At 38.1% G+C, this 24,546-nt stretch overlaps 2 protein-coding genes across 4 annotated transcripts in view; both read right to left on the bottom strand.

Annotated features, from left to right (window-relative positions):
- Window positions 1-24,546, bottom strand: part of LOC129923703 (uncharacterized) — a 121,123-nt gene that overhangs the window by 5,956 nt on the left and 90,621 nt on the right. The gene's annotated exons all lie outside the window — the stretch shown is intronic.
- On the bottom strand, window positions 697-23,641 carry LOC106076736 (uncharacterized). Of its 3 annotated transcripts, XM_056016109.1 has the most exons (4): window positions 23,573-23,641; window positions 22,166-23,116; window positions 6,167-6,464; window positions 697-1,998 (listed from the first exon to the last, which is right to left on the bottom strand). In XM_056016109.1, the coding sequence occupies exons 3-4, from the start codon at window positions 6,449-6,451 to the stop codon at window positions 1,576-1,578; spliced, it is 708 nt and encodes a 235-aa protein (XP_055872084.1). In that variant the 5' UTR covers window positions 6,452-6,464; window positions 22,166-23,116; window positions 23,573-23,641; the 3' UTR covers window positions 697-1,575. The 3 variants fall into 3 exon arrangements, with proteins under 3 accessions (XP_055872084.1, XP_055872085.1, XP_055872083.1); XM_056016110.1 differs by lacking the exons at window positions 22,166-23,116; window positions 23,573-23,641 and adding an exon at window positions 17,125-17,686; XM_056016108.1 differs by lacking the exons at window positions 22,166-23,116; window positions 23,573-23,641 and adding an exon at window positions 17,569-17,681.

Here is a 24,546-nt window from a genome sequence, read left to right as displayed (position 1 = left end):
GTTCTTATAGTTTGGGAAACACTGATATGTTCTTATAGTTTGGGAAACACTGATATGTCCTTCTAGTTTGGGAAACACTGATATGTCCTTCTAGTTTGGTAAACACTGATATGTCCTTCTAGTTTTGGAAACACTGATATGTTCTTCTAGTTTGGGAAACACTGATGTGTTCTTATAGTTTGGGAAACACTGATGTGTTCTTATAGTTTGGGAAACACTGATATGTTCTTATAGTTTGAGAAACACTGATATGTTCTTATAGTTTTGGAAACACTGATATGTTCTTATAGTTTGGGAAACAGTGATGTGTTCTTATAGTTTGGGAAACACTGATGTGTTCTTATAGTTTGGGAAACACTGATATGTTCTTATAGTTTTGGAAACACTAATATGTTCTTATAGTTTGGGAAACACTGATATGTTCTTATAGTTTGGGAAACACTGATATGTTCTTATGTTACCCGCTATAATTATTTCTTTTCATGTTTAACTTTTCATGCAATCTTTTATTTATCTGAAACTAAAGCAAATTCTCCCTTCCGTGATTATAGGCCATCCTTATATCTGTTTCCAAACCCTTAAGTGTGCGCTGGTGTATAGTTCATTGTTAAAAAACCCTCAGACGTAACAGGGCCTTCTCTAATTAAATATTCAATTATTTAAATTAAACCAAACCAGAGTCACAACTCCATCAAACAAAGCGCTACGTTTTATTAATCAAAATATTACTTTTTTTTTACAGATGAAACAAAAACATAAAAACAAAATGTTATTTAACTTTAATTAGGCCAATATTAATAAATATTTTTTGTTCTTAGATACAATTTTCACTGATTCGCATACCAGTTAGCTATAACAGATAAAATCTTGATCAAATAGTGTAACATCAAACATTATTCTTACCGTTTAGTGGTTAAAAAATAGGAAAACTATTAAACACAAATGATATATGTTCCATAACATTTTATGAATAAATGTTGTTACAAAGATATTTTACTAAGACTAAGACTAAGACTGCTTTATTGATCCTTACGGAAATTTGTTGTGATTACAAGGACTCGTTTCTCATATAAAGACAGCACAACATTCAGTTCATTCAGCGACTACGCACAGGTATCTTGGTGCATTTCATGTTCCCTGATCAATGAGTGGCGGTGATAGAGTCTGACCGAGTGAGGTACGAACGAGTTTTTGTACCGCTCCGTTCTTGTTTTGATTGACAGCAGTCGCCCACTTCGCGACGACCTGGCGTAGTTCTGATGGAGCGGGTGGCCGTTGTCTTCCAAGATTTTTTCGATTTTTCTTAGGCACGTTTGTTCAAAAAGTTCCTTTAAATGTGGTAATGTTGTGAGTGTAATTTTTGATGCTTTTTTAATGATGCTTTCTAGACGTTGCATCAGTTTAGATGAGGCGTTGCCTTGCCAACAACTTATTCCGTATTATTACCACCAATTAACCAAAATACTTTGTGTGGAAATCTGTCTCGTCGTTTTGATGTTCGCTGAGTCAGCGTTAAGTTAGCTTCACAGTGCTATCGACCGAATGATCTAAACATGCAGAAGTGTTGCAGACGTGTTAAGTCCAGGCTAGAGCAATCAAATAATAAGGAACTAACATAAATACCGAGATGGTACGCACGTTAAAAGAGTTTGGTGTTAAAAGTGTTCGACTAGCTTCTTTTTTCGACAATACTGTAACTCTTTTCGACCCAGAGGCCAAGCTAGCCCTTTTACTTGTGCTCGTTGATGTTGTTGTTTTGGCCACGCACTGTCCCTCTTTCACAACCATATTCTCCTGTTCGCAGCAGACGGTATTGTTATAGCCGCCACATTCACGTGCTTCGAAGTTTTTATACATACTTCCTCCTAAACCACAGATGTCACATCTAACGCATTCTGATTTGCAAGGTGTTCCGGGAACCTGAGCTCGGTAGAATTTGTCCTCACACATGACAGTAGCGTCCCTTGTCTTGGTGCAAAGTTCTTCGACGACCTCATACTGGAAGCGAAACGAAAGATTACATTTAAAATATAATCGATATTAACTCTTTCTCTCCGTAATTGTTCAACACAATCTGGTGGAATCAACGTTGGTATCGTTAGTTAGGAGAGAAAGAGTTAACTCAAATCTAGACAAGAAAAACAAAAAATTAAAAAACTTAAAATAAACAAAAAAACAAAACAAACAAACAATAAAAACAAAAAGCCCGAAGTGTAATTGTATCAATTAGCTTGGAACAGTCATGTAATTAAGTAATAGAAAATCTGCGCGATTAATAATATTTTTACCAATTGTTTTTGTTTAGCGCTATTTCATACTTTTAGCTTTCTCACTTTAACTATCACTATTCTGCATCAGCTGGGAAAATGGGTTTTGGGGGGGGGGGCAGAAAGAAAGGGATATCTGGGGGTTTACCACTCTGCTAGTGAGGTACGTATGACAAGACAAGATTGCATAGTTATTGATTGTTTCCATTCAGAGTGGAGACCTATAAAGGGGACTAATTCAGCTTATACCACCATGTACAATTTCTTTCCCTTGTTCGAGATATCAAACAAAATAATTAATGACCAATATTTAATTAAACTGATTTAATAAATTTTTTTTTAAAAATTGATTCTTGTGTTGTCAGGTAAAAGAAATAATTGTGCAAAATTTCAGCTTGATCCGAGATTGGGTGTGGGAGAAAAAACGTGAACAAACTTTTTACTAGAAACTTGAAATTTTGTCGAGGTCTTGTGTATACATGGGAAGATATTTGTCACCAGTCGATCCAGTCTAAATTTATTTTAAAATACTTTGGTGGATAATAGGCTTATTAATGGTGCAAAATATGAATCGTGTTTCCTGTTCAAAATTAGTCTTTGTATTGCCCTAAAACGACCTTATATTATAATAGTAAATTAAGTTATTTGTATAGCGCTGAGACTGTCTGTCCAATGGCTGTGTGAAGCGTCAAGTGTGGTAGCTTCACTTGTTGCCACCGCTGGCCAGCATCTGTGAAAGGGAAGCAATTTTGTAAGTCTCTCTTGCCAGTACATAGCCTCTCCACAGCAAGTCCTATGTAGTACCCCCTCGTGGTGGCAGATGGAAACTGAGGCTGCGAAGCCTCAGGCTAAACTGCAAGGGTCTCGGAGGAGGCTTGGCCCCAAGATGTGATGCAGGCATGGTCCGTCGGCGTGCGGACACGCCCTGCTGTCCACAAACCAAACCCCTAGCTATAGGTCAATAGCCGCACTGCCTTGTGTGTGTATTGTCAATGTATGTCACAGTATAATATGAACTTTACTATGGTATACCTTATACTATGACATACATTATACTATAATATAAATCATAATATTATTTACATTATATTATTCTTATATATATATATATATATATATATTGTTACGAACATAAAGATAAGAGAGTCAAACCATGTCTGTATAGTATGGCTTTACTACACTGAATGACTACACAACACACATTTCGTGAACACATTCTCACGGACGAGTTACAAGCACATGTAAGTATAAGAACGATAACCGATACAGAATATAATTTTCATAACATATATATTTTTTCATCCACTAAACTGCTACGTAAGTTCATTACTGCAATTAGTTTAAAAGTGTTATGACATTGATATAATTGCACTATAAATAAAAGAACTTTACAAGTCTAGTAGGTATTTTATGAAACTCATTCTGGGTTTATGTTTCACACGTTTCACCAAGAATGAAGATTTATATATCTTAAAAACATCGTTCAGAACGGGAGGGGCGAAGGAGCGGCAGGATTCAAACCCGGGACCTTCCGACGACAGCACTTGGCTCATTCCACACCAACTGAAATCTAATTTTTAAGTCTCTGTCTCAAGCCGGGCGATCTAATACGGTATCTCGCCTTAAAGAATCCATGCATACATATTCAACATTACAGAAGATAATGTGGGATGTGTGGCTGAGTGATATAAACCGCTTTGCTACCAGTCAAGGGAGTTCGGGTTCCAATCTAGAATCAATCTGAATGTCACAAAGAATGTTGTTTTTGTTTTTTTTTAAAGGGAGATTATTGGGCAACTAAAAGCGAAAACCTACATTCTTTGTTTCCTTTCTTTCTCCTTTCCCGACTTCCCTTTCACCTACCCCTTAAGTCTGTTGAACTGTTGGGGCACCACACAAGATCTGTTGACCGCATTTCTCCATTCCTTTCTGTCTTTTGCCTTGAATAGAACCTCTTTCAACGGCAGCCCAGTACACTCTTTTATGTTGTCGTCTATCACTTTCTCTGTCTATCTTTTTCCTGGTACTGTGCCCTGAAGGAAGGTCTTTGCGAGCCCTGAAGACCTAGTAATATGGCCATACAGTTTTAATTTGCTTTTTATGACAGTAGTTAGCAGGTCATCGTAGTGTCCAATGGCTGCTGTAACCCTGTCTCTTATCTCTTCGTTTGTGATGCGGTCTTTGAATCTGATACCTGGGATCCTTCTGTAGCATCTCTATTCCATTGCTAGGATCCTCCTCTCTAGTTCTGCAGTCCGAGAATAGCAAGTATATAAGAATGTGGCCATGACCAGGGAGCGCATCAGTCTGATTTTAGTGTCGAGGGCTATGTCTTTGTCTTTCCATATTGTTTTAAGTTTTGCAAGTGCTGCTTTGGACTGCAATTTGGGCCAGTAGTTCAGGTTTGGTTCCCACATCTGAGACAATAGCTCCGAGGTCTTTAAAATTACTGGCACTTGTCAGCTTTTTGACACCAATACTAATGCCTATTTTAAGGCCCTGTTGGCTATTGGTCAAAATTTTAGATTTTTCGGCTTTTATCTTATCTTATAAAATACAGACGTTACTTCAAAAAAGAAGATGATTACGTCCTACGCGTCATGCGTCATTGTATACTATATGCTGCGAAAGTCTTGTCAATGCGCATCACCAAGTCAGCTAGTTCTTCTTCTGTCTCTGTTAGGCCATCTATGTCATCGGCGAGGCGTATGTTATAAATTCTTTTCCCTTCATTGCTTACAGCACCTTGATATCCATCGAGAGCAACGAAGGAAGATATTGTTATAAATCTGGTGGTGACACAGATGGTCGTAGGCTGTGTACCCAAATCGCCAAAGTCCATCGCAGGACGAGCGGTCAACCGTGACCAGTGACAGTACACGCCAGTTCGGCAAGGACCAGTGTCGTAAATATTACGCACGCAAGTCACGGCGAAAGTTATCGACTGGAGTGGTCAAGAAGGTGCGAGGCCAGTAGAGACCCTATATAAGAGCGAGTGTGACCAAGACGAGGCGAGAACCAGCACGGTGTGTGAAGTCAGGCGGAGAAGAGACTAGTTTTTTTTTAAGACAGTGTTAATGTTGTTGCCAATTGTGATGTATTTGAAATTAAACTGACTGATACTATGGAGCCCTGAGTTGTGAGGCTCTTAAAGTTCGTTGTGTCGTGTGGTGCAGTTTGAAGAGAGTAAGCGGCCTTGTCTTACTCCAAATGTGGTTTTAAACCAGTCCCCAATATTATTGCCTAAGTAGACTGCAGGCGCGGTGGCTGAGCGGTAAAGCGCTTGGCTTCCGAACCGGGGACCGGGGTTCGAATCCTGGTGAAGACTGGTATTTTTAATTCCGGGATCTTCGGGCGCCTCTGAGTCCACCCAGCTCTAATGGGTAACTGACATTAGTTAGGGAAAAGTAAAGGCGGTTGGTCGTTGTGCTGGCCACATGACACCCTCGTTAACCATGGGCCACAGAAACCTTTACATAATCTGCCCTATAGACCAAAACGTCTGAAAGGGTACTTTACTTACACCGCACTCATGGCCCCCAAAGAATAACAAAAGGATGCCGAACACCTTTTTTTCCCACCCTTGAGTAATAGACCTAGATATCTAAATCAAGAAATGAAAATTAATTGTAGCAGTGAATAAAATCCGGTGGGAAGCGTGGTCGAGAGGCTAAGCGCGCTTGTCTTGGCTACCTAGAAGGGGGCTCGAGGTTCGACACCCGACTCGGGCACAGTTGTGTTTACTGAGCGCCTAAAGGCAGCACGAAAAACAAACTCCTAGAAACCCCCCCACTGGTCCACAAATGAGATTGGACCAAAGTGCTCTGAGCATGCTCTATAAGCATGAAAGTAGCGCTATATAAAGGCTATAATAATAATTCATTCTAATTGTTACATACCGCGCCTGTCTTCTGACATTCTACGCACTTAGAGTGAATATCTTCTGTTGCCATTTTTCTAGTTCTGAATGTCTGTCCTTCACAAGGTGAGCACTTGTACCAGTCAAGGTACTCACCCTCAGGGCAGGTAGTTACATGAACGTTGCCCTGGGGCATGGCGATGGCGTTGGCACTGACTTCAGGCTGAGGTCTGGAAGGAATATCTGGATCACATTGGACGTCTGTGTCGTCGGCGTCAATCCCTTGATTGTACAGCACCAAAACGATCAACAAAAATGCCAACATCTCCAAATGGAATCTAAAAGACAATAAAATCAAGTTATGTTAAAAATTGCAAAAACTCGTTTCCTACTTGAAAAAAAGTTAAAAAAGTAAATTTTACCCTTTCAAACTGTGCTATCTATAGGGCTGATAATGCTAAAAACATCTGTTGTTGTTTTTTTTGGCCAGGGGTAACGAGCAGGTTGTCATGTGACCAGCACTTCGACCAGCTGACTTTACTTTCCCCAACTTAAGTATGGTAATCATTAGAGCTGGGTAGACTTCGGGGTGGGGGTGGGGGGGGGGGGCTAAAAATCACGAAATTCAAAATCCCAGTCTTCAACAATATTCGAACCCAGGACACGAGGTTCAGAAGCCAAGCGTTTAACCACCGCGCCACTGTTAATTATTAGGTAGGTTATTTATTTATAGATGGCTATGTTCAGAATAGGGAAGTGGTTCGATTGACCATTTGCCAGGGGTCGCCTAAGACCATTGAAAATATGGATTGGTATTGTCTATAAAATAACTAAATCAATTTTGAAAGATATGCAGTAATTTTTTTTTACGAGATAAATTTTTATACCCAAATAGACACATACAATGTTATCAAGATATGATTGTGACAAGTCGTTTATTTGTATAAGAAACTTGTTTGAAATCAATCAAGGCGATTGTGAAGAAACAAGTCCCTTTAAGTGTAAAGTGCCTTTTAGTGTAAAGTGCCTTTTAATTGTGAAGCATTTCAACATAACATATATACACGGCTAACATTATATACAGAACACGTCCACTAGATGACTTCCTTTCTTCTTGTTTACAACACACTCGTCACTTCCCGCAACTCCCCGGTACCCAACACTTGACCGTGTGTCACGGTTGACCACACATAGTAACAGTGTCACCACAGTCCTGCCAGGGCAGAGAAAAATTTTGATCGTATCAAAATTTCATGAACCCGATAGTTTGGGTGTACATCAATAATGTTTTACATCGACAAAAAAAACAAACAATGACATGTAATACAATGGCATTTTCAATTATGAGAGAACTGATCATGTTTATGACGACTAATAAATCTTCAATAATAGGTTATTGAAAGGAACATTTCCGATGAACTATCTCAGGAACATAAACTCTGCATATGTCCTGTTATATTATACAACTTATATAACAAAATACACGCTTTTAATTTTTTTTCCTATGTAATTATAATCTTTTGAATGGAAACATTGGAAAGTCCAGACTAGCCAATTAGTTAATACTTTATGTTACATCAAATACAACTTCCAAATTAAAGGAATTGTTTACTTTGTGTTCCCTACATACCAGTTCCTAAATGGACATCGACTACTACAACCAATGCAACAAACAACAAAACAATTGCAATATTGTAGTACAAATTTCACATCTCTGGAATGAAAAAAAAATAATTCTTATCTTCTTATGTTATATAATAGAGACGTTACTTCAAAAAAGAAAATTCTGCAAGTCACTGGTTTTCCTGGCTAGCTCAGGCAACCCATTCCATGCTCTAATAGCACTAGGGAAGAAGGAGTATTTGTACAAATTCAGAAGCGTAATGTTAACTCAATTGTGACAAGACAAAATTTAAAGTTATCATACACGGTATTTGTTAATTTTCTCAATATCTGATTAATGAATCAATATAAGTCCAGCTGTCCCTAGACACATCTTGCTGATTTGACCCGGAATAGCTTGAAGTGTAAAGCTGAAGTCTTGAGTTTTAAAGCCCATCTAGTAATCCTCTGGTTGGCTAGCTTATTTGTATTGATGTAAGCTAGTGGGGCGTGATCTGTTAACAAGATGAATGGTTTCCCAAGCAAGTAACGGGATAGTTTCGTTGTACAGAACACGATAGCTAGAGCTTCACGCTCTATTAGCTTTCTGCTGGTCGTAGCGTTGCGTCACACTTCTGCATTAAAGTGCCTCCCACTGCTGTGGAGGATGCATCTGTAACCAAGTAGAAATGGTTTCTGATGTCTGGAAGCTGGAGCACTATGTCGTCTGAGAAGACACTTTTAATGCTTTGCAGGCATTCCTGTAGTCTGGAGCTCCATGTGATCTTGTTTGGCTTGTCTTTTTTTTTTTGTCAGTTCAATTAGAGGTTGTGTAATACTTGTGAAATTTGCCAGGAACCGTCTATAGTAATTACAATTTCTTTCCTTTGTTCGAGATACCAAACAGAATTGTTTAATTGTTTTTGTTGATTATTGTGTGGTCAGGTAAACGAAACAAGTGTGCGAAATTTCAGCTTGGTTCGAGATCGGGTGTCGGAGAAAAATACGTGTACAAACCTTTGACCAGACAGACAGACAGACAGACAGAGTGTAAAAATATAATGAAGGTTCTACTTAGAAGTTGAAACAAGGCGACTGGTGTTTGCAAGTCCTGCGCTATGGCAGTTTGGCACACAAAGATCAGCTGTCACACCATTATTATTATTTTTTTAAACCTGTCATATTTGTTAGTGTCTATTTCATGAGCTCCCAATCCTTATTTAGTCTCCCTCTTACCCCCCCCCCACGCACACACACACACACACACACTCTCTCTCCACTCTTATCTTGTTTACATACACCAGGGATTCTCAACCCGTGGGTCGCGACCCCCCCCCCTTGGGGGTCGATTGACCATTTGCCAGGGGTCGCCTAAGACCATTGAAAATATGGATTGGTATTGTCTATTCTTCTATTGCCGTATGTGTGTGTGTGTGGGGGGGGGGAGGGGGTCGCGGCAGAGTGGGGGATTGTAAATAGGGGGGTCGCTGAGCTTAAAAGGTTGAGAACCGCTGACATACACGAAGTACGTCCTGACTTCCTTAAAACTAATTCCACCTTACAATACCACTTAAGACATACAACTACACACGATGTCATAGATATGTATAAACTACTTAGTTGGCCTACCTTTGTCTGATAAGTCTAACACGGGCTATATATATATATACAGTCATACAGTTATATATTATAGAAATTTCAGCTTGATCCAAGCCTGGCTGTTGGAGAAATAACGTTCAAACGTTTAAAGTCTGCGTCCTAGGCCAGTTTCTAGAATGTTCAACTCCGTACGCTCTACATTATGAAGAGTCTGAAGTGTGGCAGGGGGTGGCCAACCAAAAAGTAGCTCATTGCAGTATTACAAGTGACGCATTTAACCCCGAGAAAAAAACAAAACAAAACGCTCTGTGTGTTGAACGCTTTTGACCTTGCAGTATTACAAGTGACACATTTAACCCCGAGAAAAAAAAACAAAACAAAACGCTCTGTGTTGAACACTTTTGACCTTGCAGTATTACAAGTGACGCATTTAACCCCGAGAAAAAAACAAAAAAAAAACGCTCTGTGTGTTGAACACTTTTGACCTTGCAGTATTACAAGTGACGCATTTAACCCCGAGAAAAAAAACAAAAAAAAAAACGCTCTGTGTGTTGAACACTTTTGACCTTGCAGTATTACAAGTGACGCATTTAACCCCGAGAAAAAAAACAAAAAAAAAAACGCTCTGTGTGTTGAACGCTTTTGACCTTGCAGTATGTTATGGACACCAGTTGTGAAATGTTTGAATCAAATTAGGAACACGAGGCTAAAACAGATGAGAATTCAGAGACAGTTGTGATTTGTAAGATCCATTTATTGCGAAATGCTTTCACTTTCTAGTGGAAAAGGTCTCAGGAGATATTGGAACCTTGTTGATGTCTAAGAGCTGAGCCGAAGGCTCTTCGAGCTCTAAGTTTGAAAAAAAACCTGTTTGGACGCCAAACAGTAAAAAAAAAAACAAACCTGTGTGAACACACAGTTCTGTTTGGGAGAGACCCTAGACAATGACTATGTAAGGCATTGCTGTTGACCGATGCGTTCGGCCCCCGACACGTGGACTAGAGACACGGCCGAAGGCCGGGAATGCACCGGGGACTTCTGCCATTTTCCTTCAATGTACCAAGCTAACTGTGCGGGACCCCGCCATTTATGTAACGGTCCCTTTGAGGAACAGCGCATGGATTGGTGACGTGTTTGTGGGGACTTTGTTACAACCCCGCCCGTGCAAAAATATCGCACATGATTTTCTAGAGAAAGATGAGCTGCCCGAGGAAACGAGGTCATCTATATTGTTATGACTTTGCCATGCGCACCTTCTTTCTGCACTATCTTGGATGGCGGTGCGCATGGCAAAGTCATAACATTGCCCCCGTCTTAGCACTTTTCGTCCCGAAAAGAAACAGTGCAGCTGAGGTTTGACAGTTCAGGTGGAGGTCGATCAGTGGGAGCCACAGGCGGCAGGGAGCGTGTTCCCCACGAGGCCATCCGCATTGTTTTCCTCCGGTGCCGCTTTGACCAGGCTGTTGTTGCGACGATGACGTGGCCGTTTGACACACAAAGAGATATTGTCGAGCACTGTTTTCTTCAGCACAGCCGTTGATTGGACACGCTGTCTCAGCAGACCTTCCCGACAGGATGGCTGCCTGGTTGTGCGGTTTGCGCGCTAGACTGTCGTTCGGATTTATCGACGGTCGAGGGTTCAAACCCTGCCCGCTCCCATCCCCCGTCGTCCTGCGGGAGATTTGGACTAGGAAGTAAACTATCTTCAACTCTGAAGGAACATCCGAAATATGTAAAACATTTTACAGACAGACGCCTCGCAAGGGAGCTGCAGGTTGACATATGTTATGACTTTGCCATGCGCACCATTAGTGTAGCGCGGGAGCGTGGTTACAACATTATGATGAATGGATGTTTAGCTTAAGCATACATGTTTGATGATACTAGACATCTCAATGACCTGAATCTAAAACTGCATGGCAAGGAGCAAGGACACATTGATTTCTAGCTTTGTAAATGATAGCATCGATTCAAAATGATGTACTGTTTATCTTTCTTTTAAAATAAAGATTTGTGTTGATTCCCACATTTAAAAGAACAGAATCTTAAAGATTAATTCAATTCTACAAATACATTGAACATTCGTTGGAATGATTTCAGTGATGAGGAAGCCTGTATGTTTGCATTTATCAACAAAATATTCAGTTAACGGACAAAATATTCTAAATATTCATTAAACATAAAACATATTGACCTGAAAACAAATTTAGTACTAAAATTGGAATTTTATGAACTTTCCACAATACCATATACATAGACATGATTAATTTTGGAGATCGTTGCCATGTTAACATTTTACAGAACTATGACAATGTGCCCTTATCATGCCTGTAAGATAGGGGTGGGCAACCTTTTTCTTTTTCGAGGTCCACATTTACTTAATGTGGACCTCGAAAAAGAAAAAGGTTGCCCACCCCTATCTTAATATATATATATATATATATATATATATATATATATATATATATATATATATATATATATATACTTAAAACTTATACGCTAGCTGTCTGTTAATTTACATGTACACTGTATTAAACATTTACACTTTTTACACTACAGATTTGGGAATTACAGCAAGAGTTAGCGATTTCTGAAATTAAATTTACGAATATTGGTTTATATATCTTGATATCGTCTTTGTACATCACAACAATTCGGTTGTATAATTGTACTTAATGTGAGGTATTTAACTGTTTACACTCGTGCATAATGTTCCGGAACTGTGGAACTAGTTCTTATCCTTGTGGCTGCTGTCAAATTACAGACAGTCAGCATCGACATGTTCTTACACTTCTTTATTTTCAAACCAAAAAGGAATGCTTGTTCCACAGATGTATGTGGACCCAAATAATGTGAACGTTTGGCAGCAAAGTTTTTTTAGGTGTGGAAATACAGCTTCTGGCACCCATAAAACTTCCGTGGAAGAATTGACTGAAACTTGTCTCTTAGGTCATAACTTGCTTGGAAGTATTTCCTCTGGATCTTAATCAGCTTCAGCACTAAATAGTGATAAGGCTATTGAAAACTGGTTCTTGTCAACTTGACGTTTTAAAATTTGCTTCCAAATTCCATTATCAAAGAATCCAATTAAGTCTTGTACTTTTCAACATTTAACTAGAGCTAAATTCCTCTTTTAGCTAAGGAAAATGATAAAAAACTTTTTTTACTTGCTTGCCAGGACAAATTTGAAAGCTTTGTTTGAAAAGATGCATATACGCTGCTTTCATGTGCAAGCACAACCCATTGGAATATTGCGGATGAAAAACATGAAGTCTGTCTTCCACTCTTCATTAGGAATATTAGTAACAAAGCCACAGTCAATGTCCTTCGAGGGACATAACAATTTCTTCCTTGAGATCTCATATTCTTCTCAATACCTTGCCCATGCTAACCTAACGGGTACTGATGTGGTACCGAAAAACGGGATGTTTAGTTTGCACATCTTCATATACTTCTTGGAACTTCCAGTGGTTAAGACCCCTAGCTCTGATACGTTTGATCACTGAGATAATTGGGTCAATAACATGTTTGATATTCAATGCATCCTTGAACAAACTTTCCCGTGTAGAGTTTATGGTTGGGATTGATTGTTCTTTGATTTATTAAAAAAAAAAACAACAACTGTTTTTCTCAGTCAAAGCACGGGCACTATCAGTTGTTTCACTTGCCGTCTTTTTCCAAGCCCAATCACCACTTTCAACACAGTTCTTCATAGCATTGAATAATAACTGGCCTGGATTTGTGCCTTTGACTAAATGTTTCGAAATATTGCCAATAAGTATAATCATCTTTTACTTTAAATGTTTTAGAATGATAGGTAGAGATAAAGATAGTAATAAGAATCAGAAGCATCATTAGTTTATCTAGATATTTAAAATTATTTGATTTTTAATCCGTGGACACGCCGGATTTCTGTATGTGTCCACGGGCCGCATAAAACACTCTGGCGGGCCGCATTCGGCCCGCGGGCCGTAATTTGCCCATCCCTGCTGTAAGATAATAATGCGAGCAAATATTTTCATCAATGAAACTGATCTTATACAAACCGAGGTCGGGAAATAAACTCGTAATATTATAAATTACAGAAATAATAAATTAAAATTATAAATGCAAACTAAAAATATTGACAAAGATAGACTTAATTAGTAACATTGTTTTGTTTTTTTTAAATCCCCTCCTTTAGTGTCCACACTTGTGTACAACCAAACAAATACGTACAAATGACCCAACACTTTAAATGTATAAAACGGGTACAATTTTAAGTGGCGCATCTGAATCAGAAGTGAAAAAAAAATGGGCACGCGGAAGTAAAAGGTTGGCCTAACCTGAACTAGGGCATGATTTATGTAGGTCATAGTCCTAATCACGGGTTTGACATCTTCCACTGTCGAGTCTTATTTGGCATATCTAGGTCATGATTACGTGTTTCTGGGTAAAACGGTAATGGGCTAAGTCAGTTATCAAATGTTGAATGTAAGCTATTCCTTGAATGAGCATTGCCATTTTTTTTTTATACCACATTTAAACTGTCCGTCGAAACAATGATTTAAAATCATTACCATCCTACAGGGCACACATACAGACAGAACATGGCAGACTTGTGTTGACAAAACAACGTCACCGGGAAAACCACAATAAATTCGTTTTGTCTATGTCGGAATAGTGGTTAAAAGTCGCATTAACTCTATTAACTCTTTCTCTCCTAACTGACGATAACAACGTTGATTCCACCAGAATGTAGTAAATAATTACGGAGAGAAAGAGTTAACTTGTGTGTATGTAATTCACGACTGACTACGTTAACATCTCTTTCCCTATTTCTTCACACCAACTTCATTATACATGCCTTCCAGTGGCGTATCTAGGAATTAGCCATCATTTTGGGGCCCGGAGGTATGACCCCTTTGGGTGACACTGCATATTGTGTAATATTTAAAATTTACTTTAAAAATAACAATTTCGAACACTTTTTTTGGGGCCCACTTCAAGTGAGGGCCCTGGGTGATTTTTTTAAATTCTCCCCCATTCTTCCCCCATCCTAGCTACGCCACTGATACTTCAAAAAACATGCCTTGTTTGTTTGTTTAAATTTACATGTTTCGGGTGTTCTTTCAGAATTGAAGAATATGACATCATAGCCAAACCTCCAGCAGGAAGGTGGGGAATAACAGCGGCAGGGTTCGAACCCAAAGCAATCAAGATGACAGTTCTGAGCGCATACTTCACTACCATTCAGTCATGGTGAAAAATGATTGTATCAAATGTTAACCATATATTTTTTAGCTAAAGACTGTAGATATTTCTGTGCGAGCCATTTGACAGGGGTTCTCAGCATTATATTTACATTAACTACCCAAAATAGTATACTTTAGTCATTCGCAAAATGGGTTCCGCAGAAACCTAGTGTTCCAGTGTTCCGCGAGGCCGGACCAAACAAAAAAAAAACAACTACTGGAATAATGAACTACTAGGTCTTCACGTGAATTAAGATAAAATAAATGCATGGAAAAAAAAAAGATTTTTTAGCGGCTCCCGAAACGGAATAAGCGCTATTAGTTTTGTGTGGTCTGTCTGTCCGTCCGTCCGTCCGTCCCGTTTAGATCTCGTAAACTAGAAAAGATATTGAAAATACGATATCATGATATTTTAGACCTTTCAAAGTTCTGATGCAACGTCTAATTTCTTTCTTTTCTGAAAGCGAAAAATTAAATTTTTTTAATTAAATAGAAAAAAAAAATTAAACAAAAAAAAAAAAAAGGTGTTCTGCTAAATACTCTGAATGTGCAAAGTGTTCCGTTAATGAAAATGTTGGGAAACACTTGTCTACGTCATCCATCCTTTGGGCAGCTTTTTTTCCTTAAAAAAGCTAAGAAGATTCTAGAAATTAAAAATTACCCTTTGTGTCAGGTTTTTGTGATTTTACCATCACAAAAAAAAAATACAAGACACCGATAGCAAAGACAAACAGACACAATAACTCTTTTGTTCTCCTGGGGATTAAATCATTAAATAGAAACAATCTGATATAAACTTTTGGCATGTAAATTATGAGTGAGTCTAGTGTGAATGTACATTTTTTTATAGTTACAATATTTTATTTGATGTAATGCACAAATTGAAAGACAAATTTCCTTACGGACAATAAAGATTATTATTATTATTAAGAACAGTCAACAGTAAACAATAGAAAACGTAGTTATCTACACATTATGTGAACGAAATTATCTTATCTTATCTTATCTTATTTATTAAGAACATTCCTTCTTAACAGAAGATAATTACGTCCTACGAGTATCCTACGAGTCTATCTAGTGTCTAGTCTTTCATTGTAAATTAAAGACGTAGCCTGATAAGTCATTAGTTTTCTTGATTGATTAGACAACCCGGCCCATAGATCAAGAGCTCAAGGGAAGAAGGAACACTTGTACACATTTTTCCTAGCATATGGAATAAGAAATATGTGTTTTTCTGAGTATTTTATTAGTTTGTGTTTCTGAATGTATAAATTATTGTTTAGTGTTTTATGTATTATCGCTACTTTATTAGCCTCAATTGGCTTATGTATCAATTAAAAATAAACAGCAAACTAAGTTGCATAATAACTTAACTGTATATAAGCGGTTTTTGAAAAACAAAACAATATTTAATACTAGAATAAAAAATAGTAAAGTTCTCCTTTTAGACTTTGTAATCTATAGAGTATATAATGTTAAGGTCATCAGTTTCAGTGGCCTAAGGCTAACGATGGTCAGCAACGACCAACCGCCTTTACTTTTCCCCAACTAATGTCCGGTTCCCATTAGAGCTGGGTGGAGTCAGAGGCGCCCAAAGATCCCGAAATTAAAAATCCCAGTCTTCACCAGGATTCGAAACAGGGACCTCGGTTCGAAAGCCAAGCGCTTTACCGCTTGTACTGAATACAAGTAATTAATTATCAGAGTACACGCAAAACATGACATAATAATTTAATGCAATATTAATTGAATAAATGAACGCATGCACGCACACATTCAGTTTCCGGCAACACGGCCTGGTGTCTCCCAATACTTGGCCTCGGAGTTGCAAGGCTCAAACTAATCAAGGGTCAGTCAAGGTTCAAACTAATCAAGGGTCAGTCAAGGCTCAAACTAATCAAGGGTCAGTCAAGGTTCAAATAATCAAGGGTCAGTCAAGGTTCAAACTAATCAAGGGTCAGTCAAGGCTCAAACAAATCAAGGGTCAGTCAAGGCTCAAACTAATCAAGGGTCAGTCAAGGCTCAAACTAATCAAGGGTCAGTCAAGGCTCAAACTAATCAAGGGTCAGTCAAGGTTCAAACTAATCAAGGGTCAGTCAAGGCTCAAACAAATCAAGGGTCAGTCAAGGCTCGAACTAATCAAGGGTCAGTCAAGGCTCAAACTAATCAAGGGTCAGTCAAGGTTCAAACTAATCAAGGGTTAGTCAAGGTTCAAACTAATCAAGGGTCAGTCAAGGCTCAAACAAATCAAGGGTCAGTCAAGGCTCAAACTAATCAAGGGTCAGTCAAGGCTCAAACTAATCAAGGGTCAGTCAAGGCTCAAACAAATCAAGGGTCAGTCAAGGCTCAAACTAATCAAGGGTCAGTCAAGGCTCAAACTAATCAAGGGTCAGTCAAGGCTCAAAGGGCGAGTTTCAAGCTACACCATCCATCGTAGCCCCAAGCCTAACACCCTGAAACAAAGAATATCCAAGATCTGTCGATGCCGCTAAATCACAAAACTTTCATCAACGACACTCTTACCGAAATATCAACCTGAGTAATCTATCTATGTACTTACGTATCGTGTAACGGGGAAACAGTGAAAACTGCAGTGCAAACAGAACCAATTGCTAGAGGTCCCTCTCGCTTAAAAAAACAGTACAGGAACAAATCGAGAATTAAAACAGACACAATATTCTAGACAACAAAACACGCCCAATGCAAAACTAGGTCATGTACCTAAAACCACGGTGATTAGTTAAGAGAGACAGCTTCACGCGTACACCACCCACATGTTCCTTAGTTGGGGAATCGAACTGTACACTCATAGATTAAAATCCTTGATACATGACAATGTGGCCTTTTTTTTTTGTTAAGAGTTCAAAAAATACCTTTATACTTAACGTTAATGCATGGATAAGGTGTTCTTTCGTAAATATTACACGTTTATTCCGTGTGTTGCGAACTGTGAATATGTGCTGTTTAATAAATAGCTGTCAGGTCACGACCTTCCGTCACTCACCTCTGTCTTTTGTTAGCTTCGTGCCTAGTTTCTTCATACATGTATTGTAACCTGCTGGTGGTGAACCCGTGTAGGTGTACGGCGTACACAATGCCGAATGTCCTTTTTTATAAGATTCTATTTAGAATAGAAGGTAAACGTAGACCCCCCAGAGTGTTCTTCTTTTCAAGACATTCTATTTCTCTGTCTCTCTTTCTCTTTGTCTTTCCTCTCTTTGTCTTTCCTCTCTTTCTATTTGTTTTTCTTCTCTTTCTCTTTGTCTTTCCTCTCTTTCCTCTCTTTCTCTTTGTCTTTCCTCTCTTTCCTCTCTTTCCTCTCTTTCTCTTTGTCTTTCCTCTCTTTCCTCTCTTTCTCTTTGTCTTTCCTCTCTTTCCTCTCTTTCCTCTCTTTCTCTTTGTCTTTCCTCTCTTTCCTCTCTTTCTCTTTGTCTTTGTTAACATAGCGGAGAAGGCCTCAACACTGACCTACGACATAGCGGAGAAGGCCTCAACACTGACCTACGACATAGCGGAGAAGGCCTCAACACTGACCTACGACATAGCGGAGAAGGCCTCAACACTGACCTACGACATAGCGGAGAAGGCCTCAACACTGACCTACGACATAGCGGAGAAGGCTTTATTACGAACATCAGTTTTGGGAGTGAAAAACTGGTGTCAGAAGATATAAATATAAATCGGAGCTTTTTAGACGAGAAAAAAAACTAACATAAACTACGGGCTGAAATAGCTCAGTCCACAGCAGCACTTGCGAAGCTCAGACACTAGAAAAAGCTTAGGTTCCACCTACAAATACTGCACCATCCATTCCATCCATTGGCCTCCTTCAGTCGTAGGACAACTGTGGTTCATCTCAGAGCACACTTCCTCGTGTGGCTGTGGAGCCCTATTTTGGAGAGACACTCCCGTCCACAGATACTGCACCACAAATTAGGAAATTTAAAACAGATTCACAATGGCTGTTGGGTCCCGCGATGAACTGTAGACCACTGTCAGAAAATGCAAACTAAAACTTTATAACCATATCACAAGGTCCTCAATACCTCATTGGAACATTACCAAGAAGAAATGGCAGACAGAAAAAGCGAAGGGAAGACATACAAATGAACAAACCTGTCATTACAAGAGAGTTTTCAAGGCAAAAAGACAGGTAGGTGCCTAAACATTCCAAAGACAGGTAGGTGCCTAAACATTCCAAAGACAGGTAGGTGCCAAAACATTCCAAAGACAGGTAGGTGCCTAAACATTCCAAAAGACAGGTAGGTGCCTAAACATTCCAAAGACAGGTAGGTGCCTAAACATTCCAAAAGACAGGTAGGTGCCTAAACATTCCAAAGACAGGTAGGTGCCTAAACATTCCAAAGACAGGTAGGTGCCTAAACATTCCAAAGACAGGTAGGTGCCTAAACATTCCAAAAGACAGGTAGGTGCCTAAACATTCCAAAGACAGGTAGGTGCCTAAACATTCCAAAGACAGGTAGGTGCCTAAACATTCCAAAAGACATCTAGGTGCCTAAACATTCCAAAAACAGATAGGTGCCTAAACATTCCAAAAACAGATAGGTGCCTAAACATTCCAAAAGACAGGTAGGTGCCTAAACATTCAAAAAACAGGTAGGTGCCTAAACATTCCAAAGACAGGTAGGTGCCTAAACATTCCAAAGACAGGTAAGTGCCTAAACATTCCAAAGACAGGTAGGTGCCTAAACATTCCAAAAGTCAGGTAGGTGCCTAAACATTCCAAAGACAGGTAGGTGCCTAAACATTCCAACAGACTAAGAGATAGGTAAAGGTGGAAATGGATTGTCATGGGCGCAATTTGTTATTAAATGCTTCAAGCGTATCTTTGGAAGTAAAAATAGAATATTTATTGGTATAAATGTATATGTATAAAAATCACACTATGCTTTTTTATTGTAAATAATATATGTCAGAAAAATCGGCACAGAATTTAAGTTTTGTTAGATAAAAATAGTAATGTAGAAAATAAGGATAGCAATCAAGTGCGTTGTTAATAACATCATGAAGTCTGACAACAGCATCAAGTGTTGAGCTTATTGGATGTCTTTCTTTTGTATCCAATTGAATTAATGTTACTTCGGTAGGCACCCATGATCAGAATTATACAGTCCAACCTGCCAACCAGACGACAACGCTTCGTTGTTTTTGAAAGCGATCACACCTTGAGCGAAGCATGCGTTCTGGTTGTCTCTGGTCCAAAGGACCTCTCAGCAAAATATGCTTGATATAGAGCACCAACCACAGTTCATTAAAGATAGATTTATTTGAATAGTTATTAGACACTTTTTAAACGAGATGCTATATTGTTAGTATTCTCTTAAGGTTACCTTATATCTCCTTATATATAGCTCCATAGTACATTGCTTTAATTTATGTATTGCTACTGTATTTCATTGCTCGAGTATTGTAAACCAAATGTTCTCCAATATTCTATGTAGCTTAAAAGTGTCCAACATTCTATGTACTCAGTACATAGTTAGCTAAACAGATAACCAACCAATAATGTGATATCCTGTGAACTTTAGACGGACCAATGTAATAGTCTTGAAAACTTTCCTTATGTATTTCGATGACGGATGATGTTTTCATTGCTATTGATGTCTTTTCACTTGCTGTTGATGTTGTCATGGCAACACACTTCCCATCATTCACCACCATATCCTCATATCCACAGCAGACGGTATTTTTATAGCCGCCACATTCGCTTGCCTCGAAGTTTTTAAACATATTTCTTCCGACACCACAGATGTCACATCTGACGCATTCAGATTTGCACGGCTTTCCGGGAACTTCGAGCCAGTAAAATCCGTCCTCGCACATGATTTTGGCGTCTCTTGACTTGGTGCATGGCTCTTTGACTATTTCGTACTAAAATACAAATATAAAAGAATTAGCATTACAAGAAATTAATTTGCAGGTGAGCGGCTTAAACGGTTTGACTAGCCAACACTAGGCCCTATTTCGAATTATAATGTGAAATAAGACTTCTAAGTTGAGATTAAATTTCATTTATATTTCTGGGCTGATAAAGGCAGAACTAGAAATCTTCACAAGTACACTACAAGAAAATTGAAAATAAGAAAAATATTTTAAAAATCTTTTTTTTTTTTTAAAGGAAAACTTATCTAAGGGAAACAACCACAAAAAACACTGCTATATATCTACATGCTGCAATAATAAGCTCCCTTTTTCAATATAAAAGTCATTAATTACCATAAATCGATTAACTAATTGTTAATTTTTTAAATTAATTCATTAATAGTCATCAACTGTAAATAATTATCTAAAATTTACACTTGATCTGGGAAGTTGAAGAAAAAATTGTACAATTCGCATTAAATTCGCAATATAAGAAATAGCTCCACATATACAGCTATGTCGCTCAACAAGTACCATTTATTTCCCATTTTTTGTTTTACCTAATTGAATAAATAATTACCAATAATCAAAGAACTAGTGTTTTAAAAATAATTTTTGTTTTGTAAGTACAATAACATACCAAAGTTTCAACTTGATCAGAGAATAAGGCACAAAGATAAAGGCACATTCCTCGTCCCATATGCTAGGACAAATTTGTACAAATCCTCCTTCTCCCCTAGTGCTATTAGAGCTTGGAATGGGTTGCCTGAGCTAGCCAGGAAAACCAGTGACTTGGCAGAATTTAATTGTCATTGGTTAATATGCATGACTAAATGCATGACGCGTAGGACGTAATCATCTATAACATAAGATCTGGGTGTGTGAGAAATAACGTATACAAACATTGTACACGAGACAGTCAGTTAGATCTAACCTTTGTAAAAAACGCACTGGGCATATATAGCAGAAGAAAAATCACGTTAGACAAATGCAATACAAAGAAGACATTCAAATTGTCACTACTAGTCTCCAAAATGACATTTGACTATTAGATCTAATTTTACATGCTATTTACTATTTTCTTTTTACTTTGTCCCTTGACTTCACAAGCTATCTGATACTCTCAAACTCATTTGTGATAGTATTATATTTATTTATTTGAATCTCTGTTATAATTCAGCGTTTACTTGTATGATTATTTCATCTCTATATATATAATTCTCTTCTTCCCTCAAGAGTTTGGACGAGAAGAAGTACAGGAAAGATCACTCTCTTATTTCTGCAATTTTGTTTTTTTTTAGTTTTTTAGTTTTCAAAAGATTTTAATTATTTCCGGATATTTCCATGACTTTTCTTATATTTTGTTATAAGTTGAAAATGGTTTAATTTAATCATTTACACCTAGAATTAGCGCGGGTCCTTTGAAAGTGCGAGGCACACTGCGGTCACATAGGGGCCTAAGGCCGCCCTTGCAAAATAAAAACGGCGTATGCTGGTTGGTGGACTAGTTGTAAATAATAGTATTAGACACCCGTCCTTGAGAATGTGTTCACAAAATGCTAGATATGTGTGTTATGAAGTCATTCAGTGTACTAAAGCCATATTATACGGACATGGTTTTTGACTAAGCCCCCCCCCCTCCAGGTAAGATATATCTGAAAAAAGATGTTGCTTGTACCAGGTAGATACAGATTAAGTATTATGAAGCTGTTACATACCAAGCCTGGCTCCTGACACTTCTGACACCACGAGTGTCTATCTTGTGCGGCCATCTGTTTTGTTCTGAATGTTCCTTCTTCGCACGGTGAGCACGGTACCAGTCAAGGTACTCACCCTCAGGGCAGCTGGCCACATGAATATCGCCCTGGGGCATGGCTATGGCGTGGACATTAAGGCCAGGCTGAGGTCTTGAAGGAACATCTGGATCACAAGTCATGTCTGTGTCGCGAGCGTTAAGCTCTTGATATTGCAACATCAGAGCAAAAAACAATAAACCCAACATTAATTTTACTGGTTCTTTGCCAACACTCGAAATAAGAGAATGATAAAATATGTAGGTCACTGCTGGGTCTTCAATGATAAAATATGTAGGTCACTGCTGGGTCTTCAATGGTAAAATATGTAGGTCACTGCTGGGTCTTCAATGGTAAAATATGTAGGTCACTGTAGGGTCTTCAATAGTAAAATATGTAGGTCACAGCTACTGGTAAAATATGTAGGTCACTGCTACTGGTAAGGGTCTTCACTGAAAAAAAATAGGTCACCGCTGGGTCTTCAATGGCAAAATATGTAGGTCACTGCTGGGTCTTCAATGGTAAAATATGTAGGTCACTGCTGGGTCTTCATTGGTAAAATATGTAGGTCACTGCGGGGTCTTCATTGGTAAAATATGTAGGTCACTGCCGGGTCTTCACTGGCAAATTAAGTAGGTCACTGCTGGGTCTTAATCGTCACATTAAATACTGCAAGTCTTCCTCTATCTTCCACTCTAAGGCTAATCCTTTTTACTACATTGTCTTTGAAGATAAAACAAAGTGGAATTCAATCACCCGAGCTGAGAGACCCTTCATGATGTCATCATTAGCTTCCTTAGTTTACAAACTGGGAACAGGAGACACACACACCAGATTCATCTCATGTTTGACTTTTTTAAACAAATATTTCATACCCTTAAAAATAGAATTAAAGATAAAAAAAAAATATTGATTTAAATTGTCAACATTAAAGGTACAAACAAACAAATTGAGAACGAAATGGTCATTATAATTCGATTCGTTAAATTTAATCAGAAATAATGTTTAGTGAAAACAGGTGAATAAATGTATATTTTGTGTGCTAACGTATACATTGTTTTCTCTTATATGTTATTATTATTATTATTATTATTATTAACTAACAATAGTTACAAATGAGCAGCAAATCGTTTTAAAATTAAAACGCTTTAAAAAAAATCGTTTTAGATCTAAAAGTAATCATTTGACTAAACGTTTTTTAATCGAACGCTCAAGCTATGTGTAGTAGAGTCCGTACAGAGTCTCTTTCGCTATCTACTGTTTCTAGGGTTATCAATGAACAAGTAAACATTCATATACGTTTCTAGTCATAAAAATATATAGAGTAAATACCTTGATCAATAATTATCCTACACAGCACTGCTAGTGTACACTTCATGGTCAGGTAAGATACCGTTTAAATATTCACCTTACTTAGTAATATCTATTAATAGCCTTTAGTGATTAATTTCGGCTTTTCAACATAGATATCTTTATGTCATTGGAAAGTTGGTTTCCAAAACAATATTGGCACTAGAAATATAGGCTACATTATAACACATGTTGGGAGGCTTGGTTTCTGAACCGAGGGTCCCGAGTTCGAATCCTGGTGAAGACTGGAATTTTTATTTCTGGTTCCTTTCAGTTTACCCAGCTCTAATGGGTACCTGCCATTAGTTGGGGAAAAGTAAAGGCGGTTGGTCGTTGTGCTGGCCACATGACACCCTCGTTAACCTTAGGACACAGAATCAGATGACCTTTACATTATCTGCCCAATAGACCACAAGGTCTGAAATGGAAACTTTTACTTTTTATAACACATCTTATTATAATTTTAGACTGATAGTCTTATACTAATTCTAAACAACTCAAATGGTGATATATTCAGATTTGGATCAAAAGAAGTATAAAAAAAAAAAGCTAAATACCCCCCTTTCAGAACGTGCGATCTATTTGGTTTTTAAAAAATTTTAAGAAAATACAAACAACTCTGCTAGCGAGGTACTTATGACTAAATAAGATTGTATAGTTATAGGTCGTTTATTTCGAATTAGAGCGGCAACATATACAGGGGACTAATTCAGCTTGTACCACCACTTCAGTTAAGTACAATTTCTTTGCCTTGTTTGAGATACCAGACAAAATAATTAATTAACATTATTTAATTAAATAATCGGCAATATTTATTTTCATTGATTCTTGTGTGTCAGGAAAAAGAAATTATTGTGCAAAATTTCAGCTTGATCTAAGATATGGTGTCGGAGAAATAATGTGTACACACTCTTTACCAGATATACAGGCCCACAGACAGAGTTCAAAAAGCACTG

Source organism: Biomphalaria glabrata, chromosome 17, assembly GCF_947242115.1.
Source record: "Biomphalaria glabrata chromosome 17, xgBioGlab47.1, whole genome shotgun sequence".
Classification (NCBI taxonomy): Eukaryota; Metazoa; Mollusca; class Gastropoda; family Planorbidae; genus Biomphalaria; species Biomphalaria glabrata.
This window is presented reverse-complemented; position numbering and strand designations above follow the sequence as displayed.

Coding starts and splice junctions, on each gene's coding strand:
- LOC106076736 (XM_056016108.1), bottom strand. CDS start 17,609: ATGTATGAAGAAACTAGGCACGAAGCTAACAAAAGACAGAG. Junction 6,465..17,568: donor GAAGCTAACAAAAGACAGAG/GTGAGTGACGGA, acceptor ATTGTCTTTTAG/ATTCCATTTGGAGATGTTGG. Junction 1,999..6,166: donor AATGTCAGAAGACAGGCGCG/GTATGTAACAAT, acceptor TTTCGCTTCCAG/TATGAGGTCGTCGAAGAACT.